At 44.1% G+C, this 15,555-nt stretch overlaps 1 protein-coding gene across 1 annotated transcript; it reads left to right on the forward strand.

Moving 5' to 3' along the window:
* Positions 1-771: 771 nt before the first annotated feature.
* LOC132569940 (protein NipSnap homolog 3B-like) lies at positions 772-7,394 on the forward strand. Its single transcript, XM_060236381.1, has 6 exons — positions 772-1,103; positions 1,960-2,185; positions 3,543-3,698; positions 5,093-5,242; positions 6,545-6,631; positions 6,731-7,394. Exons 1-6 carry the CDS (start codon positions 990-992, stop codon positions 6,805-6,807), a joined length of 810 nt encoding a protein of 269 aa, XP_060092364.1. The 5' UTR covers positions 772-989; the 3' UTR covers positions 6,808-7,394.
* The last annotated feature ends 8,161 nt before the right edge of the window (positions 7,395-15,555 follow it).

The raw sequence follows: 15,555 nt of genomic DNA on the forward strand, positions 1-15,555 counted from the left end.
TAGATTCCTTACATCGTTTGGGCGAATGGCTCTTTGCCTGATTTTTTTTTTTCTTTCGAATTCATGGAAATTCTTCTTCCCCCAAAGAATAACGTTTAAGTCCGGCGGCACCTTAAAGACATACAAAGTTTAATTCTGGGTATAAGCTTTCGTGTATATGTAGACCTCATCAAATACATTAGATTCCCCCTTTCAGTGCTTCTTGCAAGATGGTCCGGGGGAGGGGGCTAGTGTGCCTGAACGCCAAGAGGAGCACCCCCGTGGCATTCTCACAGGCGCGGGAGATCCTGCTGACAGGAAACAGATAAAAGGCTTTGCCTTTAAAAGCTTCTGCCGGTTCTTCGGGGGAGGGGGGATCTCGTGTGCCAGAGGACATGTTAAAAGTTAGAATACATGAAAATCCCTCTTCCCTCGAAGAACAAACAAAGTTTAAGTCTAATGCCACCTTTAAGGCCAACAAAGTTTACTTCTGGGAATAAGCTTTCGTGTGCATGCACACACTTCAGCAGATACATCAGGCTTCCACTTTAAATGCATCTTGCTAGATGGTCGGGGGGGGGGGGGGGGCGGGTCCTAGTGTGAGAGATCCGGCTGATAGGAAACATACAAAAGACTTTCCCTTTAAATGCTTCTTGCCAACTAGTCGGGAGGTCTCGCGTGCCTCAATGCCAAGCCCCCCGGCATTCAGGCGCGCGAGACCCGGGTGACAGGAAGTAACGAACTAAAAGGCTTTCCCTTTAAAAGTTTCTTGCCGGGGGGGAGGGGGTGGAACTCGCGCGCCTGAATGCCTAGGGGCTTAGTCCGACTGACAGCAGAGTGCTGTTGGAAAAACTCAATATTTACCTGACTCGGGAGAAAGAAGTGGGAATATGCAGTCTGTCTGTAAGCGGCTGAAGAAAATCTCATCCGTCTTTTCCAAAAGTTATCCAAGCCTTTTTGTCGCTCCGCGGCTTCCATAGGGAAACGATCGCGAGCAGGTCGTCCTGTGGATGAGTTCTTTTCGTCTGCATTGCCAGCTGTCAGGTTCCTTCCTTGCTTTCACTATGCTGGGGTCTTTCAGAGCCTTCGCTCGCAGAGCCGCATCCTGCAAAATCCCCAACCAGGTAATTCCTGGGGAGAAAGGAGAGGCAGAAGGACTGATTTATTCCCCGCTAGCGACAGTGTGCACGACACTGTCAACACTAGAAGCAGTTTCAATAGCTCTTCTTTTGAGCAGGTGCAGAACAGTCAAGGGGGAGATAAAACCTGGGCTGGCTCTCCTCCACTGTGCGAGAAACTGTCCTTTCTAATTCCTATATATACCGGAGTTGCTGCTCAAAGGACTCCAGAGCCGACCAGGCAATGTTTGTTTCGCTTTTTTGTACTTGAGAAATTGAAGTTAGAGAAATGCCAGGGTAACTAGTCGCTCTTTGTAGGAATCAGATCGCTGCTAGCTTTCTCAGACCAGATTTCCCCCCACTACAGGCCCAGTATCTTCCACAAATATTTGGTGTGCAGAGCTTAGCCTTTAAGAAAGCTTCTGCCTCTGTTTTTGGTGGCAACAGCAGTGGCATTCCTAGCCACCTACAAGTCATGTAGGGGATGGCAGGGCTCATGAATGGGCAGAGGATGGATATACAGGCGGGTGGGATGGAAAATGCAAGTGGAGGGGGGCTAGTTTTGGGCAATGGAGAAGAGGGAGGCCTGGATGCTTTCTGCCCACCCCAAACCTGGAACCAACCCTGATCAGGATCGCTGCACTTACAGCAAACAAAAAATCAATGAAGCTCTACTAAAACTGAATCTTGATAGAGGATTTCTCACTGGTCTGAGTAGTATATTTATTTTATTCTATTTTTAGCCTGCCCTTCCCATAGAACAGGCTCAGGGCAGGTTACATCATATACATCATGATTGCAAGCCTGGAAATAAAACCCCTGAATCATTTTCTGACTGCAGTTTTTGCCTTTCTCTTTCAAGCCAACTCTACACCGGGTCCTTTGTTCACCTTTTGGCACAGGGCCCAGGCAAGATACTGGCACAATCTTTGAACTTCGTACTTATGACATTAAGCCAGCAAAGGCCAAAGAATGCATGGAATTGATCAACAGAGACATTCACATTCGTCTGGTTCATTCTGAGTTGATTGGATTCTGGACAGCAGAACTGGGGGCAATGAATAAGGCCTTCCACATCTGGAAATATGGTATTCTCTGCATCACATTATAGTGTTTTAACTGTAGCTTTGCTCAGGCATCACATTGAATTATGGTTTGTCTTAATACCACTCTATTAACTTTGGTTAGAGGCAATGACTCAATAGTAAGGCATTTATTTTGCATGTAGAAAATCCCAGATTTCCTGCTGGGATCAGGTACTAGGTGATGTAAAAGATCTTCACTTGAGATATCCTGGGGGATCATTAACCAAGTCAGAGGAGACAATACTAACTTGGATAGACCAATAGTCTGACTCAAAGTCAGTCAGCTTCATGTGTCAGTTAAGGTCTCTCAAACCAGAATCTGAAGACAGTGTATTAGCTACAGTTAGTCATAATGCTGATTCTGCGTGATGTGTGAATGCAGTCATCCTGGCTTGTCCCCCACCAACGCCCTCCTAGGCTACAGAGAAGGCAATGACAGTTACATGTGTCCAGCCAAACCACAATGTGCATAAACATCTGTGAGCTGAATTTGGGCTTAAACTAACAATAGTTCAGATAAAGAACACTTTTGTGTGATGTCTTTAAGCCAGGTATTTCTCTCCAACTGAGATTTGTTTCCAATCCTGCACGGCAGGATGTTGAGATGGCGGTGGAAAGTGACATCAAGTCTCAGGCAATTTATGGCAGCTCTTCAAGAATTTTTCAAGGCCAGAAACATTCAGAGGTGGTTGGCTATTGCCTACCTCTGCATAGCAACCCTGGATGTCCTGGGTGGTCTCCTGTCCAAGTACTAACTAGGGCCAACTTTGCTGAGTTTCCAAGAATTGAAGATATCAGACTAGCACGGGTCATCCGGGTCAAGGCCAAGCTGAGGTAGCCATATTCAAATCCAAACTTGATAGTCTCCATTGGTGGGTACAACTGGGGCATTCAGAAAGCAGTTTTGTTGACCAGCCCATAACAGAGGACCAGGCTCTTTGTATTCATAGGAAGCCTAGCTGATCTTGATATTTCACACTGCCTGGCATTGGGGCCCCAATCTGCCATTTTGTTGTGGAGTGGATACTGGGGGTTATTGTGTTGATTTTCCCCACTGGACTAACTAAATTTACTGTTATATTGAGAAAAGGTTTGGGTCACACCAGAGTAGAATATTGGCTGCAACAGAAGAGCCAGGTAGTTCTACCCTTAAACTTACAGATATCCTTTAGAGTAGGTGCAAGTTAATTCTGCATTGCTACAGGAGCAGTGTACAACACAGAATGTTGCCCACCCTAGAACGATTTATTTGGGATCCTTATTTATCATGGATCATCATTGTGGAAATCTCATCCAAGTCACTGGTATGTCCATCCAACCTGGCTGTAGAACAGCTAACATTTCTTTGCTTTTATCATAGATAATTTTGCCCACAGAGCAGCTGTGCGGAAAGCTATTGCCAGTAACAAAGAATGGCAGGAAAAGTTGTCTGCAATTCTACCACTCCTAAAAACGCAGGATATGGAAATAGCTTACCTGGTCCCATGGTGTAAGCTTGGGACTCCTCCCAAAGAGGGTGAGTTATCTTTCTGCTCAAATAATGTTTTGTTTTAATCTGATTAGGCTAGTGGCATAAGGGGTTAATTATTAACTTTTAATAGACTGGTTAACAACAACAATAGAGTGAATGAAGTTGGAGTCTATAAGCACCTTTAAGATCAAAAAAGTATTATTGACAGGACTTGAATCCAGCAGGAGCTCACAGGAGCACAGCTCCTGAACCTCCAGCCAGGGTCTGCATGCAGTGGGGAGTTCTCTCCCCACTGCACACAGATCCCGGGGCATATGTAAATGAGATATGCTTCTGAGTTCCTGCACCTTTTTTTCTACATAATGACCTGTTTGAGAATGTAAGCTTTCGTGTGCTAAAAGCACACTCCATCAGATAATTTTCAATAAAACTTTGTTGGTCTTAAAGGTGCTACTGGACGCCAACTTTGTTCTGTTGCTTCAGACCAACAAGGCTACCCACCTGGATCTAATAGACTGAATGGTAATAGACAAACAAAACCCCCAGCAAACTATCAAGGAAAGTACGTAGTATGAGACAAACACCAGATTGCCAGATTTGCCTTTGCTTTGTACCAAAAGTAAGGTTATTTGGCGTGCAGAATCAGGGCCAGTTCACATGTTACGACGTGCTTGGGTCTGCCACTGGCCCTGAAAACCAGATGTTCTGTGCCTAATTCTCAGATATGCCAGAGCCCCATTCAGATCAGGACCATAGTGTGTGGGGAGAGGGACAAGCCCTCCACCTACCCACCATTTTCTCGACTTTTATTTCATGTAGGTTACTGATTTGTAATGCGTGAGTTAGCTGTCAATGGGCAAGATAAATCCTCTTCTCTCTCCTGAGCCCTTTTCTACCGTTTCTTCCATCAGCCAGGCCTGATGACAGGGAGTAAGTCCAGTCAGTAAAAAGCCTGCACCTTCCAGGGGAGAACTGACAAGTGGAAGAGTGAAGCAACTTCCCTCTTCTCATATTGACCATGGCAAAGACTAGTGTGGGTCCATGTGTCATTCCAGGCTAATAACAAGTTACTTCTCAATAAAATACCTCACTTTGTTCTTACATGTGCCTCTTTTTGGAAATTATGGGATCTGAGCCTGCATTCTTGGATTACTTTATGATTCCTCCCCCCTCCACTTTTATTTTTTTCTACTGCAAAGAAATATCTGAAGGTGCATCTGATGTGTAGGTGCAGTTGTGCCAGTTATGCATTTGTCACTTGTGGATATATTACAACATGGAGCATTTGTGTGTGTGTGAAGCACACAGATTCATTTGGGGGCATTGAGAGTCTCAAAAGGGAAATGGAATCTGAGAAGCCAAGGCATACTCTGAGCATTAGGCCACATTATTTTGCATTGCACTCTTTATCGTGTGTTGATCCTTTTCTCCCCTACCAGGAGTTTATGAGTTGGTTACATACCAGCAGAAACCAGGTGGACCAGCATTGTGGGGGCAGTCATTCAAAGCGGCAATAGATGCCCACATAAATACAAACTATGCTAAGCTGATCGGAGTCTTCCACACGGAATACGGATTACTTAACAGAGGTACAGCACCAATTCTTTTACATTTCAAGTCAGAATGACTTTCAAGTGTTTTTCCCATTGGTCTGTTTCATCATTATGTCTGTGCTTGGATGTACATGTTGGTCCCCAGGGCCTTTTAAATAGCAGGAACGCACAGAAACGCAGTTCCGGCTGGCTTGGCACCAGCGGGTGTGGCCTAATATGCAAATGAGTTCCTGCTGGGCCTTTTATACAAAAAAGCCCTGTGCAAAGCAATGGTGATGTCAGGGGGTGTGGCCTGATATGCAAACGAACTCATGCTGGGCTTTTTCTACAAAAAAAGCCCTGCTGGTCCCATTCATTGCAGAGCAGGAAGCTGCTCTGTGTCTGCATCAATTCCAGTTTTGCAAACAGAGGACATTTGCTGGACAAGGCAGTGGGCTTTGATTTTGCAGTCCCTCCCTCCTTTTTGACAATTCCCATTTAGCAGCATTCCATCTCTGGCCAAACACAGACAGAAGGTAATAAAAGTACATCAGAGTACATACTGAGTGGGTTTCTCTTACTAGTCAGCAATGGGAATTTGTCCCAAAGCACTAGAGGAGGAAATAGATGTTAAATAGAACTCAGAGCTGCCACCAAAAATGGTAGCCTAAGCCTTGTGTTGATTTCCCCCTTTTTAAGGTCTAGTTCAACTTTATTGTTTCCTCATTCATTTTCAATGTAGTATTGATAGTTTTATGTGACATTAATCCTCAGTGCTGCATTTACTTATTAAAATATTTATATCTTTCTTTTCCTTTGTGGGTTAGGGCAGCTAGCTTACAATTACCAATTTTAAAACAAAGTACAATAAAACCTCCCCCTCCCTCCGGCACAGATGGTTGCAGCCTTCATCAGCAAACACAGTAGTCTTGTAGAGCAGACAGGGGATTCAGAGAGTTGCTTCTTTGGGGTGGCGGTCTTGCATTCCTTGAAGCACCTAGGGTTGCCTTTGAAATAATCCCTTTTACAGCAAAACAACAAAGCTGCTATTCTAGACAGAGGTCTAGCACTTCACTTTTTGAAAAATTAAGCACTAGCATTTTGCTTTTTGGCCTAGAATTTTGTTTGTTAAAAATTAAGCAATGTCCCTGCATTTTGAGAACATCCTCCTCCAAATGTTTTTGGGGAGCATTTAAAGCTTGCTCTGGGCCACCACTAAACTGGGTGCTGCTGTTCGGAACGTGACAGAGGTTTGCTTGGTTAGGACCTTCTGCTGAAAACCTTTGCAGGCAAAGAGAATGCCTGATGCTCTCTAGGAGCTTCTGGGTCTGGATCTGAGCTTGGCTTTGCTCTTTGCAGTTCGTGTTCTTTGGTGGCATGAGAGCCCAGACAGTCGGGCAGCTGGAAGGCATCGTGCCCATGAAGATGCCAGGGTGGTAGCAGCTGGTAAGCAGCAACCGGGTGTTTTTAAATACGTACACGCATTTCTTAAATTTATTCAAAGTGCTTACTCCAGTGTTGTCCCATGCTGTATTTACTTTTCAGTACGAGAAAGTGTTCAGTTTTTGGAATCCCAGCAAAACATGCTTCTGATTCCGACCCTATTTTCACCTTTGAAATAGTTCTCTACCTGCGGAAGGACACATCAGGAAACTTAATTTGCTTTCTGAACTTTTATCCTCTATTAAAATGTTTGTGTCATGGTGCACGAAGACTGTCAGACATTTTATTTTTCAAAGTTGATTTTTCAGTCCAAAGAACATAATACACATAATCAGAGACATCTTACTTCAGACTTGGGGGTCTTTAAGAAAAAGAATCAGCCCCATGATATCTCCTATTATATCACTAATATATGCATATTATAATAAGCAGGACTTTTTTTGAGCAGGAACACACAGGAATGCAGTTCCAGCTGGCTTGGTGTCAAGGGGTGTGGCCTAATATGCAAAAGAGTTCCTGCTGGGCTTTTTCTACAAAAAAAGCCCCGATAATAAACATGAGGGAGAAAATGATTTCTTAGCTTACAAAGCTATGATAAACACCAAAGGTGAAATCAAATCTTGGCAAAAGATTCAAGAGGAAGGGAAGAAGATACAATGGCTAGTTTATGTAAAAACTGTTAATGATTAATGACTTTCTGATTTCAATGCCCCCTTTTTCTGTATCCTATTAACTATACAATAATAAAAAAACACTGTTACCAAAACAGTCATATTTTATTTGTGAAACTTTCTATAGTTAGTGCTTTTAAAAATGCCAGTTTTCCTCCAAGGAGCTCAGGGCATAATACATGGTTCTCCCTTCCTTCCAGGCCTGTAACCAGAAAATTTTAGACAGGGGGGCCCAGGGGATAAAATTTTAGGCGGGGGTGGGGCCAAGAGGCACAAAATGATATCAAAAACTTTAAAAACCTGAGCAGCCTGCTCCCCTGTTGAGCCATCATGAGCAAGAAAGCTGGCATGAGAGCAGGGAAGACGGCAGCAGAGCAGGCAAGGCGGCATGGGAGTGATGGCAGCAAGCAACCACTGAGGGGCCAAAAAGGTAAAACAGGGGGAAGATTCGTGGGGCTTGTCCCCCTGGACTCCCCTGTAGGTACAGACCCTCTTCCTCCAATCCTGTGAGGTAAGCTGAGAAAGAATGACTGATCCAGTGTTTCCCAGTGAGCATCACAATAGGTGGGACAGACTGACTTGGAATTTCATTCCCCAACACCTAACAAGTAATTGTGTGGCTTTTTAAATGCAGGAAATCAGTGTGCCTGTTTAAGTGAAACATAGTTCCAAGGAGTGAAAAATACATAGGACAAATCTGCACTTTGGGTTTTTTTAATGTGTTACACTCACATTGTTTCTAAACAGTTAGTATTTCAATGTTGGTTATATGAATAAACTATCTCTATAACTCTTCAAAGTTCAAAGCAAAATAGTATAAAGCAGGTGTTGTTAGGGGCCAAGCCCTCCACATGTTGACACAGAGATCTCATCCATTGCTTTTTTTACAGATGTGGGCTGGAAATGGAAAATGGGACTGTGGTTTCCCCCAGTCAAACAACAAAAAGGTTTCTTTGTTCCCCACCCCCCAAACCCCTTTGACATTCAAATAATAACTTGCCAAAGGTAGATCTGATCAATTAACTCCTGAAAAATGCAATGACTGAAGTGGTTAGTCCTTTGGCATAGCTTAGGAAAGGAAAGGAAAGGTCCCATTTGCAAGCACCAGTCACTTCCGACTCTGGGGTGATGTTGCTTTCACAACGTTTTCACAGCAGACTTTTTACAAGGTGGTTTGCCATTGCCTTCCCCAGTCATCTACACTTTCCCCCCCAGCAAGCTGGGTACTCATTTTACCCACCTCGGAAGGATGGAAGGCTGAGTCAACCTCGAGTCAGCTACCTGAAAACCCAGCTTCCGCTGGGGATTGAACTCAGGTTGTGAGCAGAGCTTAGGACTACAGTACTGCAGCTTTAACACTCTGCACCATGGGGCAAAAATGTAGTTTGGCATTCCGCAAACAAGCCCACACTCCCCCATATTTTTGGAGCCTGGCGGTGGCTTCTGATGTAGCATAAACCATCCTTTGCTCCTTTGCCCTGCTGTGGTTTGTCCTTAGCTTAGCCTTGCAACCATAAACATAGTTTTGATTGTAAGGAACATGAGGGATTGACTCAATAAACACAGGCATGGCTTTCAGTTTTGCAAGACCTGAGCAAGGACATTTTGGAGATCATTATTTCACTATATGTTGGAAGCAATAGCACATAACACAATCCTGAATGGAGTTGCACTTCTCTAACTTCGTCAAAATTAACAGGCTTGAGAGAATATAACTCAGTTTAAGATTGTACTGTAAATATGCTTATGGAGTATCAGAGGAGACAAAGGCGTGTGAACCCAAGGCCACCTTCATGGGACATGAGCAGTACGATCCTAAGCAGAGTCACACCCTTTTCAACCTAATAAGACCTAGAAGAATGCAACTGCCAAGTGTTGCTCTGCAAACTGTGCTGTATCTGAACCCAGCTGAAGTCAAACTAAACATGGAGGAATTAATTCATCCTGAAAGCTCCCCTCCCCTATTGTGTATAATCAAATTTTACTACTGACTGTTGCATTGTTTGCAGTTTTAACAGGAAAAGCTTAAATCTCAATACAGTTCTTTCTAAAAATACTGAGGTTTTAAAAAATAAATGCTTCTATATCACCTGTAGTATTTATCCCCTTTTTGTTTTCAAGCCAAGCACTGCCCCACTGTGATATGGTCTAGAGCATCAGGGATATTTCTCTTCAATCTATGCTTAGATGTGATAGCTAATCAGGGCTGGCCCAGTTGCAGAAGGAAATGAGGCAATAATATGTATTACTATATTACCTTTCCTGCAAGGGATTAACAGTAATGTATACTGGATTATCCTCCCCCGCCCCCCACATTTACAAAGTTTTCTTGGCTTAAGTGAAGCAAAAGTGACAGGCCTAAGGACATCCAGGAAGATTCAAGGAGGATTAACAGAATGTAGCACCCCAGTGGTAAACATCTCCAGGGCATCACAAAGGATCTGCAGCCTCTTCTAGAAGACGATCTTTTGCTCTCATGAGCCAGGGTGGGGTGAGCGAAGCACATTTCTGGTTTACAGACATGTCCCCCAACTAGAAACAAGTCCTGACTAGTAACAATGGGTCACCCAATGCAGATACAAATACAGAGAGCTTTCCTTTGCTTAACATAATCCCGTTCTGTCCTATATCTACTCCAAATTACATTCTCAAAGGACAACCCAATAATTTCAGACATAACATAAAAAGAGTTCACTCACTTGTACATCCTTGGATGCTGTGTCCTCCTGACATTAACACTGGTCAGAATGGACTGTCTATGCAAGAAGATGAAGAAGAAGATATTGGATTTATATCCCGCCCTCCACTCCGAAGAGTCTCAGAGCAGCTCACAATCTCCTTTACCTTCCTCCCCCACAACAGACACCCTGTGAGGTTGGTGGGGCTGGAAAGGGCTCTCACAGCAGCTGCCCTTTCAAGGACAACTCCTACCAGAGCTATGGCTGACCCAAGGCCATTCCAGCAGGCGCAAGTGGAGGAGTGGGGAATCAAACCCGGCTCTCCCAGATAAGAGTCCGCACACTTAACCACTACACCAAACTGGCTCTCCAGATGTTCTCTCAAAATACTGCAGCCTCCCTGGATATTCAGTAACAACCAAACTGCAGTGGAAAACATTTCAAAAGGCATAAAGCTGCTGAGTTAGATATGGAAACATAGGCTCAACAGAGACTGGGAACAGAAAAGCTGGTTTTTTGCTGTCAAGCTGCAGCCAATTTATGGTGACCCCACAGGGTTTTCAAGGCAAGAAATATTCAGAGTCTGTTTGCCATTGTCTGCCTTTCCATAGTGACCCTAGACTTTCTTGGTGGTTTTCCATACAAATACTAACCGGGGCTGACTCTGCTTAGTATGCAAGATGTGACAAGATCATGCTAACCTAGGCTATGCAGGCCAGGGCAAGAGTTTACTACAGAATGAAAATGGGCTCCTGGCAGATTTATGTACATAGTTCTTATTTCACCAGCTCATCTCCAATTGGAAGTGGTCCATATCACTCTGGTTTGACATTTATTCTTTTGTCTGGGTCTTGTTTTTATCTGAACTGAGCAGCATCGTATCAAACACCTACACCTACTGGGTTTTCTGATCTCCATTTCTAAGCCATCTTATTACGGTTTGTATTTTGATGTGCATATGTGTGTGTCTTAGCTATCTAGTATCTATCTCTATATGTCACCACTTCATGCCTCTGACAGAGTGCTCTGGCTCCCAAAAATTTAGGCTATAATATGTATTTTAGTCTTGAAGAGGCTCCAGATCTTTCTTATCATTGATAGGTAGGAATCTGAACTCCAGATCTCTTTTGGCCAACATTCATTATTGCCGCACTGTATCCGAGTTCAAACATCATAATTTTATTAACATGTGAGCAGTGTGATTGTCCAGATGTGGGCTACTGCTGCCATTCTAATAACTAAACATAGTTACTGTCTGTTCAAACACAGTGTGAAATCATGGTTTGAAGGTGATTTATTAACCACAGTATATATTAATTATGGCTTCATATGACATATTAATGCTGAAATCCTGGCTTAATCATAGACTGTTACCTGGTGCTGCCCTTACTGCAATGCATTCTGGGATAGTAACAGGGTTTCTGCAAGAGTGACAAAGTTGATGAAACCAGCATTTGGTGCAGTCAACCATCATCTGAATATTCATTTGCAATCCATGTCCACATGTCACAAGGTAATCGGATTTTAAATAAACCAAGGTTTTGTGCCATGTCTGAATTTAGCTTATATATTATTCCCTACCCTATACAACAGAAATCCATATAGCAAAACACAGAAATATATCTGTGAACAGAAACCTGTAACAACAGAAGGTCTCTGGGTTTCTGTTTTGTTTGTTGCCTTTCTCCTTTGCGGAACACAAGACAGCTTTCAATATAAGTAAACCATTATGAAAAACATAATAAAATCAGCAATTATAAAAACCCGTTATTGTTTAAAAACTCCAATTAGCACTAACAATAATAAAATATAAATAAATCAAATGCAGTCCTAAATAAAACTCTTCAACTCCCTCCTAAAAATTGACAATAAAGGAGCCAGGGCCTGGCCACATCCTTGGAATGGCTGTTCCAGAACTGTGGGGCTGCCACAGAAAAGGCCCTATCTTGTGTGCTCCCAGACAAGCTTCTCTGGTTGATGGGGCAGTCAGGATGGTGGCTCCTTATGACCTTAATTCCTGGATGGGAATGTAGAGGAGAAGAAGACAGTTGTTCAGTTATCCCAGAACCCCAAGCCATGATGGAGGGTTTCAAACCAACATCTTGAATTGGGCTGTGGCTCTTGCTAAAACTTTGTGGTGAGTCCAGTTTGGGATTCGGAAACCTCACCTAGAGACCAGGGCTGGATTAACAATTAGGCCTACTAGGCACATACCTATGGGCCCCCAGGCTGGCTCCCCCCCCCTTTCTCCCCTGCTTGCAGCCCTCCCAGCCTGCATGCACAGCCAGCGACTGAGCTGCTCTTTGCCCAACTTGCCTGGTGTGGCGGCTGCTGAGGTCGTTGCCAAGCTTTCCTCTCTCAGCCTGTACCCCAAAGTTTGTCAAAGGGGCTTTTGAGAAGGTGCCTGCAGGCTGCAGTGGAGGCCGAGGGCAGCAAGGTGGGCGCTCCAACTCAGATAATTTGCGAGGGGCCCCCCAAGATTGTGACTGCCTAGGTGCCTCCACAGGGTTTAATCGGGTACTGCTGGAGACTGATAATCCTGGGCACTGAGCTCCTTAAAAACACAATAATATCAGCTGCACTAAATTTAACTTCCTTTTGTTTTCCAGTTACTTTATATATACTACGATAAGGAGCCCAGGGGAAAAAAAACCCTCCCTTCCCTCGCCATGCCCAACCAGTTTCTGGGGGTGACTTATTCCTTCCCATCTATCTACAAGCTAAACATTTTGAAACGCTTTCCTGTTCCCCACCGGCTGTCTTTCCCCGGCCGCTCTTTGTGCTGCAATTCAGAGGCAGCCGCCCGCGGAGTTATGATTGTGGAATGAAGCCACGAGGTCGAGGCCGTCCAATGTTTAGCGCAGCGCCAGCGGGCGGGCCAGGCAAGAGAAGCTGCAGAAGCAGGAGGAAGCTCCTTTAAAGAGGACTGCAGAAACCCAGAACGGAGGGAACCATGTTGGGGTCGCGGGCTCTCTTCGGGGGAATTGCCGCGGCGTGGCGAGGGGCTACTCTCCAGGTAAGGGAGGGTCGTGAGGGGAGTTTACAGCTGGACTGGGGGCGGGCATCGCCTTTCCTTTTCCCTTGGGGGCTTTCAGTTGTGCGGGAGAGAAGGCAGTTCCATCCGCAGGACTTCACAGTGTCCCTGGTGAGTTTTCCCTGTCGAGTGTTGGCCTCTCACACAAAAGAACTCTGCCAAAGAGGGCAGCCCTTTGGGGAAAAGCGTGTATGGGTGGAGGGGGTGGTAGAAGTCGTGAGGAAGGAAGCCTGAGCGAGATGAGGACCTAAAGCAGCTTTTCTCCTCCAGTTTATGCTCATACAACCCTGTGGAACAGGTTATACGGAGGGTGTGCGTCTTGTCCTAGATCACCCAATAGGCTTCCGTGGTAGGAGGGGATTCAAACCTGGGCCTCCCAGAATTTAGTGTGACACTCTGACCTTCCGGTGCTGCACCAGCTTAACTGAGGAAAGTGGAGCATACAAAAAGAAGATTAGTCAGCCTGGCTAGAAGTGTGTGGTTTTCTCCTTCCTAGTTTTAGCTTCACAACAACCCTGTGATGTTGGTTGGGTTGACAGATAATACCTGGCCCAAGAGCACCCTGTGAGGTTCATGACTGAACAGGGGTTTTGAACCTCGGTCCTTCAGTCGTAGTCCAACCACTATACCAGGCTGGTTCACCACCATGCTGGTTTTATTGGTGCAGGAAAGTGCCTAAAGTCAGTGGTGGAAATCCAGAATGGTTTCCCAGCTCATTACACACAGATGTGCTTTCCTTTCTGCACATTCTGGCAAGTGCTCTCCACAGAACTACACATCTGGGAGTGGTTGGTAGAGGTAAAAGAGAAAAAAATATTTTAATCAAGGTTGTGGGTCCTTTCAAGGGAATATCCTACAAGAACTTAGGGAGGAGTCTTTCCCTTTGGAGTAGTAAAATGGAAAGATTAAAAAAGCCAATTATACAGATTTGGACAAGGCTAGGTTTAAAGTTTAATTTTTAAAAAAATAAAGAATAGAACAGAACATGGATAAAATAAAACATACAAAAGAAAAAGGTTCTCACTATTAGCAAAGCTAGCGAAACAAAACAAGAAGCTATCTATGCTTACCACATAGCCCTACAGCCAGTCATAACCTTTAAGACTTTCCCCAGGAACTCAGTAAGCATTTCACAGCAAAATAACTCACACAGCCTTGTGGAAGTCAGTGACAAACAGATTCACTCATCCTGCAACATCTTCAGCCCTACCACCTACAAGCTGAAGACTGGAGACCCTTTGAACTAAACTCTGACTCCCTATATTCTGATCTCTGTAGGCCAGCCAATCCAGATGGTTAATTGATTTAGATGTTCCACCTAGATCAAGAACGGTCAAGCCAATTTTTACCATTCTAGATGTCAAACTGTCAGGTGAAATGCTTGACTATAACCAGTTGTATGTGATTGAAGACAGACCCAGCTGTTCTGATACCTAACTGTCTAAAAGTCTGTTCCTAAATGACTTACACACAAGTGAAATCTTTGAATGAACAAGGGCTTGAGCCTTTACACAACATAAGAGATCAAGATTAACCCACCTAAGAAACTCAATCTCTTGACACCATGTATGTGTTATGAATGTGATTCCTGTGATCTAAGCAGGATGTCCAGCTAACTGTCCAAACAGCTAGTTTCTAGCTCAGTCTGTACTTTCTATTTTTTCTATTCTGCTTTAACAGCATGCCCTCTTCTGGAAGGCGGAGGGAACCACTGTCAATTCAACAGTTGATTACATTTTGGGATTCACTATCAGAAGATGCAATAATGGCCACTAGCCCAGATGACTTTAAAATCTGACTGTTTCTTGAAGGATTGGTCTATCAGTGGCTGCTAGCCAGGTAGACTAAGGGGAGCCTCCACATTTGGAGGTACTATACCTCTGAACACCAGTACTAGGAGGTAACATCAGGGGAAAGTCTTGGCCTTTACTTCTTGTTTATTGGTGTTCTAGGGCAACTGGGTGGTCACAGTGTGAAACAGGATGCTGGACCAGATGATAGGCCACTGATCTGATGCAACAGAGTATCATCTTTGTCCAAGTCTTTTTCTCCTTGACGTTTTTTTAAAAAAGGGTATATTCCCAAAGGCTGCTTCTTGACTTTTGCAGGCTCCATTTCTTGCCTTGAACTTTCAAAATGACCTCAGGGGTGTGTGCTGCCTTGCAATGTAATTGCACAATTTGCATGGATTGCTGTTGTAAAGAGAACTTTTAAAGAAGATTGGCAAAAACAAAATGCCGTTTTGACCTAGGCAGGAGTGTGTTACTTGTTTATTTGTACAAATTTAAAAAAAAATGTTACATTTAACAAAATCCCAAGGAGAAGAATCCAGAACAACTGAAAGCTTTCCTGTGTTATTCCAGTGAAGTCAACATTTTTCTGTTGTCAGAAGTATAAATAGCTTCAGGTGCTATGAGCCAGCCTTCCCCACAGTAAACCTCCACAGTCTTCCAGGGATGGATTTATGTAGCTGCCAGTTGCTTCTCCTGGGACAGCAAAAATAGGGCAATAAAGACAGTTGGAATCCTTGCAAATTATATGGCT

This window comes from Heteronotia binoei, chromosome 4, assembly GCF_032191835.1.
Source record: "Heteronotia binoei isolate CCM8104 ecotype False Entrance Well chromosome 4, APGP_CSIRO_Hbin_v1, whole genome shotgun sequence".
NCBI lineage: Eukaryota > Metazoa > Chordata > Lepidosauria > Squamata > Gekkonidae > Heteronotia > Heteronotia binoei.

Excerpts from the sequence above, each read along its gene's own strand:
- LOC132569940 (XM_060236381.1), top strand. The coding sequence starts at position 990 with ATGAGTTCTTTTCGTCTGCATTGCCAGCTGTCAGGTTCCTTCCTTGCT. Across the intron at positions 2,186-3,542 it reads CTTCCACATCTGGAAATATG|ATAATTTTGCCCACAGAGCA; the intron begins GTATTCTCTGCA and ends CTTTTATCATAG. Across the intron at positions 3,699-5,092 it reads TGGGACTCCTCCCAAAGAGG|GAGTTTATGAGTTGGTTACA; the intron begins GTGAGTTATCTT and ends CTCCCCTACCAG.